The sequence below is a fragment of the Phyllostomus discolor genome, chromosome 3 (genome assembly GCF_004126475.2).
Source record: "Phyllostomus discolor isolate MPI-MPIP mPhyDis1 chromosome 3, mPhyDis1.pri.v3, whole genome shotgun sequence".
Lineage (NCBI taxonomy): Eukaryota > Metazoa > Chordata > Mammalia > Chiroptera > Phyllostomidae > Phyllostomus > Phyllostomus discolor.
This window is the reverse complement of record NC_040905.2, coordinates 78,421,587-78,432,642: the sequence shown is the minus strand read 5'-3', so window position 1 is coordinate 78,432,642 and position 11,056 is coordinate 78,421,587. Positions and strand designations below refer to the sequence as shown.

The window sequence follows — 11,056 nt, the reverse complement described above, 5'->3', positions numbered from 1 at the left end:
TGAGTACTAGGTCTGCTCATTTCACAGGGCCATGGTGAAGCTCAGGTGTGAAAGTACATTCTTAACTCTTCAGTCAGGACTTCATTAATGGGGTGTGTGTTTTTTTAAAGATAGATAGATAGATAGATAGATTTATATATCTATGTTTATTTATGAGAAGGGAAGAGAGGGAGAGAAGCATCGATGTGAGGGAGAAACATCGCTCGGTTGCCTCTCGTATTTGCCCCAGCTGGGGACCGAGCCTGCAACGCGGACATGTGCCATGACTGGTAATCGAACTGGCGACCCTTCATTTTGCAGGATGATGCCCAGTGAAGTGAGCCACACCAGTCAGGACAACTCAGATGTGTTTTGAATAAAGGTGGAGGGTATTGCAGGAGCTGTGCAAAACATAGTTTCTTAACAAAAAACAAACAAAAAAACAAAACAGAACTGGCACAGCTGGGCCACACTGGGAGAGATATGCATGCAGTAGGGTGGTCGAAGGTGGTGGCCCTGACAGATGCCGAAGGAGTGAGGAATAAACTCACCTCTGGGTCCTAAGCATATGGGACTGGAATCCTGTCCCAGGCTATCCTTCTCATTGATCCTCAAGCACTGAATGTAACGCCCAGGTGAGAGCCCAGCCTGGGGAACCCCTCCCTGATTACAGCTTCCTCACACTGCCCACACAGCGTCCATCCTGTCCTTGCTGTCCTGGCCCCAAACTTATGCTAATAAACAGCTCGGAGCCAAGGCTGCCATAAGTAACACTGCTGTGGGATTGGTGTGGGTCGCTGAAGTTGTCCTGCATCAAGAGAAATGTACCCAAACTGATGCCAAGAAAACTTCCTTTTTCTGGCAGCAGAGGGAACCTGGGCCTCCCCGCAGTGTGCACCATACGTCTGTTCAAAGGCACCAGCTTCAAGGCCAAAAGGGGCCCTGTGATCATAGACCAAACTCGGAGTCGGTGCTGCAGGATTTATTTTCTGGTGTGTAAGTCCAGGTTGATCAGAGCGAGTCCACGCTCTGTGCCAAATCCTCTCTAGCGGGAGTTGCACACGAAGCCACGGCACGGTGTGAGCCTTGGCTCCCGTCACCAGACCAGGTCTAGGGCCGGCAGAGAAGGTACCACTGACCTAGCAAACCACAGACTTTGAGTTGAATTTCAAGAATAAAGAATATTGGGGAACAAGAAGGAGGAGTTCTACCTATATTATCCAGAAAATGGTCTCTGATTTCTGCTTAACTTGCGGGTAGAGGATTGATTGCTCTTCAGAGCTTTGCACTGCCCTCCACTGAAAACTCTAACCAGAAATTTTTCCTGGGTTCCAGACTCCAAACAGGTCTTTGGCTTGGTGTCAGTGGGTCCATGAGCTTCCTGAAATAGAACTGTCTGTGACATGTCTGCATCATATGTGTGTGTGCATGTGGCAGAGAGGATCACTGTCAGTTCCTACCGGGATCCTAGGTAACTTTATTTCCTAAGATTGATGACCCCAAAATAGGGAAGAACTGTTGTTGCTCCAGGAAGATAAACTTCTGTTCTTACTCTCTGAGAAGCAGGGCCCTTTGCTTCCAGATTTCCATGAGCTGTTCTGCCTGCCTGGAGCATGAGCTGCAGATGGGCCATTGTGGCTCTGGAGTTGGTATTTAGCTTTTCAGAAACCAGCAGCACTTTCTAGCTGACTCTTACAAGGGACCTTGTTGCCCCCTCACTCTCATCCTTTGTGGCCCTTTACTTTCATAAAGCAGCTTTCTAAAATAGTGGAAATAGACACTCTGTTACCCCCTGGAGTAGGTACCAACTAGATACCTGCAGAAGCCTTCTCAGGACAATCTGCACAGAGGCTCCAGAGCCTCCTTGCGACTGGCAGGCCGATGACTAGCCCCAGGCAAAGAATGTAACAGTTTGCACTGAGCTGAGTGTGCTACAGTACCCTACAGGTAAACAGGAACTATCAGAAAGAGAGACTTGGCAATAGCAGAATCCTAAAAAGCTAGCTAAAAACAGCACGGGGATGTGGCTAGATGCAAAATATTTCCAGTGCAAGAAAACAAATATTTTAGAAGCTGGGGGGTTGAGGCAATGGAACCACAAAGGGGCACTGGGAATGCATCTTCAACAGTCTGTCCAGAAGAAATGCCCCATGGGTCCCGGGAAATCGGTGAAACTCATGGCAGAGGCAGGATGACAGGAAGCTGTGCTCCACTGCATGCCCAGGAGCCCAGCACATCCCAGCTGCACTGCTGCCCCACCTGGGGATGCAGACCTGGACAAGCCCTGCCATTAAGAAAAGCTTCAGGTCCATGCCATTCCCGCAGGACTCATGTGTGAGTCTTCCAGGTCCTCTCTTCATAGAAGTTCAACACAGCCTCAGCTTGGTCAACTGCTTCTTTCCAAGTAGGGGGAAGGGTGGAAAACAACTTTTTCCACAAGTGCCTACCTCTTTGTGACAGTGCACTCTGCTCCCAGCTCTGCTTCTCAAGGGCGTGCGGGGAGTGGAGCAGCAGTGGCCACTGCTGACTTCCGGGACCTGCTTTTACCATCCCTTCCATCTGCAGGCTCTGGAGGGCCTGGGCAGTGACTGGTTTGGGCTGAGTGGGACTGAAGCGAATAGGAGAGCACCCTCCACCCCAGCAGCTTTTTGCCATGAGAAGTGAGTCTGATGTCATCAGATAGGCTGTTTTTTCTTTCTTCTCCTTTTTATTTATTTTTATTAATTTGAGAGAGACAGAGACATCAATTTTTGTTGTTCCACTTATTTATGCTTTCATTGGTTGACTCTTCTTTGTGCCCTCACCAGGGATAGAACCCACAACCTTGATGTATTGGGTCAACACTCTAACCCCCTCAGCTACTAGGCCAGGGCTCAGAGAGGCTTTGTTTTGTTTTGTTTGTTCATGAGAAGTAGAAAATCTGCATTTGTATATGAAATGTTCATTTATAATTGTTGTTTCAAATTTTTAGAGAGTAGTTTTGAAGACACCCTGGCCAGGCTAGCTCTGCTCCCTTTGCTCTGCAGGTAGGTGCTCCCCCAGGGCACCACACTTCACGACCCCCAGCAGCCCTGCTCCCCCCAGTCCCATCTGAACAACCCCGGGAGCACAGCATCCAGCACAATGGCTCTAGGGAATCTTAAAGCTGAAGAGATTTTCTTTACCTGTCATGTGGAACCCCACCTCCGTCTGAGCAACAATTCTGGCCCCTCCCTGAGCACCAGTTCTAGTCTGGACCAAGCTACCCATCCTTCGCTGCTGTGGAACCTGAGACATGAGAAGGTGGAACGGCACCCACCTTTGTGTCAGGTGGCCACATTAAGAGAATAGTTGCCTTTATGCATTTGGAGTTTCTCTGCAAACAAATAATCATAAGTTTAACCACAGCATTACCATACTGAAGTAACATTTATGGACATCATTCTGAAACCTCAGTGCTCTTACAGCATGCTACTCTTACCACATCCCTGCGAAGTACCAGGGACAACCACTATTTTTCCTACTGAATGAAAAGGTTAAGACTGCTCAGAACCCCCATTGCAGAGTCAGGCTCTGCAATTTGTATCTTGGGGATCTCCCCCAAAATCACTGCACGAGGCCTCCCAAGCCCCCCAAATTCCACACACATTCTTTTTTTATCCCATGGTAAGATGGGGCTTTCTTCCTCCCTCTTCCTTTTCTTTCTGTCCTCCATCAGCCCTTCTCAGGAAGTTAGAACAAATATTCACAGACTTCATTGTCACAATGAGCTACCTAGAAGGGGTCGATAATAGCAAGAGATAGGGTTGTTTCACTAATAAACTATTTACTCTAACTAAACTGAGCCCCAGTCTCCTTCCAGCACACTGAGGACCCCACTGCCTGGGCATCTGGAGGCTCCACCTCACACCTTCCTCCACAACCCTTGAGCACTTGTGAGTACTCATAATTGGTGAAGGGACAAACTTTCTGGCAAAGGACTGTACCTCCATCTCCTCTCAAGTAATAGGACAAAATCAAAGCATTACCCACTTTCATGTGGTTCCCTGAGAAGCATATACAATATGAAGCTAAACCGGATATCAGTTAGGAGAACACATTCAACCTCTTAAACCATATTGCTCTCAAGTTTACTAGGATGTTGCATATGACTCACAAGAAAACCCATCACTGACAGTTACCACCTATATTCTTATGTATTTCAGCTTTGCTTGTGAGCACAGAAATATTGCTCTTGGCCTTCCCTTCTCAATCAATTAGCCAATCATTAACAACTGAGCATCTCTGTGTCAGTACCTAAAGGACATTTAGAAGGAGTATTAGAAAGATGTACTGAGACCGTCATGAATACACATTTCTCCAAAAAGGACATAGAGATGGCCCACAGACTCATGAAAAGATGTTCAACATCATTAATCATGGAAATGCAAATCAAACCCACAGTCAGGTACTGTCTCCCACTTGTCAGAATGACTATTATAAAAAAGACAATAAAGAATAAGTATTAGTGAGGACACGGAGAAAAGGAAACCCTGGTGCACTGTTGGTATAGCCACTATGGAAAACAGTGTCTAGATTCCTCAAAAAATTAAAAAATACATACCATATGACCTAATGATCTCACTTCTGGGCATTTATCTGAAGAAATCGAAAACACTAATTTGAAAAGATATCTACACCCATATGTTCAGTGAAGTATTATTTACAATAGTCAAGATATGGAAGCAACCTAGGCATCCATCAGCAGATGAAAAGATAAAGAAGATGCGGTACACATAAACAATGGAACATTATTACTCAGCCATAAAAAGAACACAATCTTGTCATTTGTGACACCATGGAAGGACCTAGACAGTATGTGCTAAGTAAAACAAATCCAACAAAGATAGACACATACTGATTGATTTCACTTATATGTAGAATCTAAAAAACTAAATAAATGAACAGAACAAAACAGAAACAAACTCACACATACAGAGAACAAACTGATGGATGATAGATGGGAGAGGGTCAAAAAGGTGATGGAATTAATAAGTACAGCTCTGGCTTTGTGGCTCAGTAGACTGAGTGCTGGCCTGCAAACCAAAGAGTTGCTAGTTCGATTCCTAGTCAGGGCACATGCCTGGGTTGTGGGCCAGGTCCCCAGTGGGGGCCATGTGAGAGGCAACCATACATTGATGTTCTCTCCCTTTCTCCCTCCCTTCCCTTCTCTCCAAAAATAAATAAAATAAAATAAAAAGAAGTACAAACTGCTAGTTACAAAATTAATCTTGAGGTTATAAAGTACAACAAAGGGAATATATGGTGCCAGACGAGTATTGGACTTATTATGGTGATTACTTCATAAGGTATAAAAATGTCTAATCACTGTGTTATACACCTGAAACATATAATATTGTATGTTAAATATAATTTAAAACCAAATTTTAAAAATATTGGGTCTTCACCAATGACATACATATATATACTAATTATATAAAAGAACGTATGCTAGCAGAACTTTCCAGAACACTCGGTGAGAAGCGGAGGAGCGGCAGCTTTCAGAGCTGCACGCTGTAACGCGCTCTTTCCCGCTCCTCCACACCTGCCTCGGCCCGCTCACCGGCTGTCAAAAATGGTAAAAGAAACCACTTACTATGATGTTTTGGGGGTCAAACCCAATGCCACCCAGGAAGAACTGAAAAAGGCTTACAGGAAGCTGGCCTTGAAGTACCACCAGGATAAGAATCCAAATGAAGGAGAGAAGTTTAAACAGATTTCTCAAGCTTACGAAGTGCTCTCTGATGCAAAGAAAAGGGAATTATATGATAAAGGAGGAGAACAGGCAATTAAAGAAGGTGGAGCAGGTGGTGGTTTTGGCTCCCCCATGGACATCTTTGATATGTTTTTTGGAGGAGGAGGAAGGATGCAGAGGGAAAGGAGAGGTAAAAATGTTGTGCATCAGCTCTCAGTGACCTTAGAAGATTTATATAATGGTGCAACCAGAAAACTAGCTCTGCAAAAGAATGTGATTTGTGACAAATGTGAAGGCCAAGGTGGTAAGAAAGGAGCAGTAGAGTGCTGTCCTAATTGCCGAGGTACTGGGATGCAAATAAGAATTCATCAGATAGGACCTGGAATGGTTCAGCAAATTCAATCTGTGTGCACGGAGTGCCAGGGCCACGGCGAACGGATCAGTCCTAAAGATAGATGTAAAAGCTGCAATGGAAGGAAGATAGTTCGAGAGAAGAAGATTCTAGAAGTTCATATTGACAAAGGCATGAAAGATGGCCAGAAGATAACATTCCATGGTGGACACTCAGCTGGTTGAAGCATTGTATGGCTTCCAAAAGCCAATAGCTACTCTTGACAACCAAACCATAGTCATCACCTCTCATCCAGGCCAGATTGTCAAGCATGGAGATATCAAGTGTGTGCTAAATGAAGGCATGCCAATTTACCGTAGACTGTATGAAAAGGGTTGCCTAATCATCGAATTTAAGGTAAACTTTCCTGAGAATGGCTTTCTCTCTCCTGATAAACTCTTTTTGCTGGAAAAACTCCTACCTGAAAGGAAGGAAGTAGAAGAGACTGATGAAATGGACCAGGTAAAACTGGTGGACTTTGATCCAAATCAAGAAAGACGGCGCCATTACAATGGAGAAGCTTATGAGGATGATGAACATCATCCTAGGGGTGGTGTTCAGTGTCAGACCTCTTAATGTGGCCAGTGAATGATACTCACTACTGGCATTTTATATACAGTAGTGAATGAGTGAAGGACTGTAATCATAATATGCTCACTACTTGCTATTGTTTTTGTTTTAATATTCAACTATAGTAGTGTTCTAAAAGTTAAATGAAGAATAAACTCAAAATATAAAAGCTCTGACTTTGCCCTGTATGTATGATGACTTAAGTGTGCAAGATTAGTTTAATACCTGTAAAAACTATTTAAGAAAAATTTTCCCCCTAGCATTTGTTAGGCCATACTTTGTAATTAATTTCAGCTATGCACATGGAATAGCTTAGACTGAACTGCTAGGTTATATGTATTGACTTTGGTGTATGACCCTTAATTGTGAAGCTCTGAAGTTAAAATTCTGTATTTAAAACTGGCAGTCATACAAAAAACTTAATTTATAGAGAAGTGTTAGTTTGTATAGTTGTATTAAGTGGGATTCCTTGTAATGCCTCTGCATTTATTGCCTCAACTGTTACTTGAAGGTGGCATGCCATATAATTTAACCTGTGGTATCAGTGATTGAAACGATACTTTTCTGAAGAAGGGGTTTATCATCATGAGCTGCTTCTTGAGGGCTTGCACTTGTAGAACTGCATTCCCTTCTGCAGTGCCATCTTTTTCAAAATATATATATAACTCTATCAGTCCTTGGTTACGTTGTTTTCCTTCTCTTTGGACCATAAGCCTTAGAGTAGTGACTTCTGGAGCAGGCTAATTTAGAAGTGGAGTGATGAGATCTTTACATGGAAAAGTAATTTGCATGTATGAGATAGTAAGGTGGTTTTTTTTTTGTTTTGGTTTTTTTTTTTAGGTATGTTACAGGCTTACTTTAAGCCATTTAACTTATGCTCCAAAGTAACTGTAATTTAATGTTGGTAGTATAGCAAATTATGAATAGCTTTAATTGTGTGTTTAAAGGTCATGTTCACAAGCTTAAGTCTGGATATCAGAATTTAAGCAATTCTTGAAATGTATGAATGTCTCCTTAATATACTGATTACAAAGCAAAAAAAAAAAAGAAAAAAAGAATGTATGCTTAAACTGATCAAATGTGTGACAGAGATGGTAAATTCTCCAAGAGTTCAAAGAAAAGGCAAAGGAAGAGCAATGATAGCTGGAGAAATCAAGGAAACTTCCTGGAGTAGGTGATATATGAACTAGAACTTGAGAAACAGGAACGATTTCATTAGAACCTTAGAGGCAGGAATGACCTTGCTTTAGCTGGCTGGGAGAAATAAATTTCTGATTGCGTGGGGGTGAGGAGCAGAACCCTATAAAAACCATGGAGGACACTTTGGATAATGCAGTGGGCAATAACTGGCTTTGTAGTCAGCACCTTTTGGCAGCAGTACTTAGACTAAATACAGAACACACAGATGCCAGAAAGAGAAGCCAATGTTAAGTCCTGGATTGGGCAACTCATATCTGTTAAAGAAATAAGGGATCTTATTCAATAAATCAACAGGAAAATAACAAAGGCCTTTGAAAAATGGGCAAAGGACAACATTAAGCATGCTTCAAAAGAAGAATAATTTAAGAAAATGTACAACTTCACAATAAAAATGGAAAGTTAAAAACACAACTTGGCAAAATTAAATACTGACAAAGGGCACCATCATGTACTGCTGGTAAGATTACGGGCTGGTACGGCCTCTTGTTTGTGGGGTACAGAGCTTCCACTCAGCAGGTAAGTCCACGTTTTAAAACTTAGCTTAAAGGAAGAATTAAGATTTTGAGCAAAGAGTTTGTGTGATGATATTCACAACATCAAGTTTATGGTAAAAAGTTAAAATCTTTTAAAATATGAGAGCCAGGAGTAATGCAAAAGAAATATGTTCATTAACATGGAAGGCTGTTTGCAAAAATTTTTTAAAGGTACAGAGCAGACCACACCACAGTACGTGCATTACAATCCCATTCACATACAAAAGTAAAATGAAAACTATATAAACCTAAATACACAAACACATAAGTAAATATACATGAGCATACACACATGCATACACATACATCTGTTTATTTCTCTACCTGCCTGTCTAGATAGATGAACACACATGATGCACACACAAATGTATGCATATATAAAAATAACACACAGATGTCTTATATATTTAGATGTTAATATTCCATATCTCTAAGTAGTGGGATTATGAATAGTGTCTATTTTTTTCTGCATACTTTCTACAACTTTTTCTACAATAAGTATATATAATTTTTTCTTTAAAACAAGAAAGCTCAGCTTCTTTTGCGAGGAACCATGTTATCAGGGTGGACGGACATGAGGGTAATTCACTACAATACAAAACGAGGCTGAGGGGACAAGGCACTTCGGAGAGGAGCATCCCAGTGTTCAGTCTAGAAGGCAGCACTGGTGTGGCCCAGCAGAACGAAATGCTGCTCTGCTTCCTGAGACATGTTGCATTTCCCGGTGTGCACTTCAAAGAGCAATAGGTAGAGATAGAAAAAGGGGAATAAACAGTTAAGTGACAAATTGTGGGCCCCACGGGGAGATGGTGGCAAGAGGGCACAAAACCCAAAAGCTTCCATTTTGCACACAGCATCCTGGCTATCTAAACCACCCACTCATCAGTGGCTTCCATGCTTCTGAAAAAGCTGAGAAGTGAATCCACGCTACAGAATGGTGATGTTTGTTAACTCTCCTTCAGTGTATCAGAGACATTTCAGGTCAGCTCAACAAGTTTGTTGAGTGTCCTCTACTGAATTCTAAAAGGCAAGTCTCTCTCCCTCTTCTAGAAATAACAATGTCAACAATGACAGTATCTTACTATAACAGGGTGCAGCTAAGAGGGGGACCCCAAATAGGGATTTGGAATGGGGTCCAGAACTCAAGGTGTTCCGGAAATATTAGGATGTCCTCACCCACCCCCCACAGGTGTGGGTTGGGGGAAGGGACAAATGGAGCAGGGCCTTTGAGAGCTGTTTTGCATAGCAACAGCTTTGCAGCTAACCTCTGGTGTGGTCATTTAACATATCTATAACCTATAACTGGTTGCATAGATATGTTAAAATAGCTTTGGCCATGCTCTGAGCCAGGGGAATGGAAGTAACACCCCCACCAAGATGTAACTGGGGGTTAGGTCTACCAAGTTACAGTGCCTGCGTGGGAGCTTAGAGATGATTGGCTCCATGACATGGGGCCACATCTGCCCAGACTCACAATGGCAGCCCAGTAAAGCTGGAAGGCTTTGAGAGTACCGGCAGGTGTAACTGATTGTAGGAGGAGTCGGAAATGAGGCTGCAGAAGAAGATTGGCTTGGGGATTTAAACCGAGACTTCGCAGCCATTGAGGAGAGAACCACTCAGTCTTTAGCAGAGTGGGGACTCCCGCAGCCCTGCGAGAGAGAATCACCATGCAGCTTTAGCAGAGAACCACCACCCAGCTTTGGCAGAGGGCACCCCCCCCCCCCCGCCCCACCCTGCTCTCAGCCATTGAGGAGGGAGAACCACGCGGTTTTGGCAGAGTGGAGACTCCTGAGGCCATTGTGCAGAGAGGACCATGCGGCTGGGGCAGTGGAGAGAGAACCTCACAGCTTTGCCAGAGTGGGGACCTCCACAGCTTTAGAAGGGGGAACCGCCACCCGGCTTTAGCGGAGATCCCAGCAACACAGCTGATGGCGCCAGGAACCGAGGGAGGCCTACCAGCCAAGATGGATTACTGGGAAGAACTGGGGGCTGCCTGAGCCATGGACTTCTATTTCTTTTCCTGAGATACGGTACCCCAGACTGGGCAAAGGGGTACCGTAGGAACGACTGTGTGTGTTTGTGGGTGTTTTAAGGGACTTTGGGATTTTGATGAAGACATTAGGTCACTGCTTTAAGTCTGTACAGCATTAAATAAACATTTCCTTCCCTTTTCATGAATCTCTGGCATTGAAAGACATCTTTCCTCTGGCAGTGGACATAATGAACCTGGGGGGTTCCTTTTGGGTAATAGCATGTTGCTTTGAACCCCCCTTGTTGCTCTGTAACATTACTCCTATGAGACATTTCTTAAATCCTGCCATTCATTCTTTACAACAGCATTACCGTGTAGATATGGTGGACATGATCATACCCATTCTACAGAAGGGGAAACAGGCTTAGGGGGAGCAACCAGGCCTTGGCCTGAAGTACTGACTCCCTCCTCCCTGGGTAACTTACAATGTTAGAGCATTTTAAAAACAAAACTCACTCAAAGGCAGCCATTTATTCCAAATATCCATTGCAATGTTTGGTATTTAAGTAAAGGCCACAGTCATGCAAATCTTGTTTATCATCTTGCCTCATTACACAGTCAAATTAAAGTTGCCGATACAATAAAGTGTGAACCCAATTGTTTTGTTTTGTTTTGTTTTGTTACTCCCACAATGGAAT

General features: G+C 43.4%; 1 protein-coding gene across 1 annotated transcript; it reads left to right on the top strand.

The window, feature by feature from the left end:
- Positions 1-5,516: 5,516 nt before the first annotated feature.
- Positions 5,517-7,608, top strand: LOC114509373 (dnaJ homolog subfamily A member 1-like). Its single transcript, XM_036020678.1, is given in 2 exon segments — positions 5,517-6,255; positions 6,257-7,608. Coding segments are annotated over 2 exon segments (1,086 nt in total). The 5' UTR covers positions 5,517-5,572; the 3' UTR covers positions 6,660-7,608.
- The last annotated feature ends 3,448 nt before the right edge of the window (positions 7,609-11,056 follow it).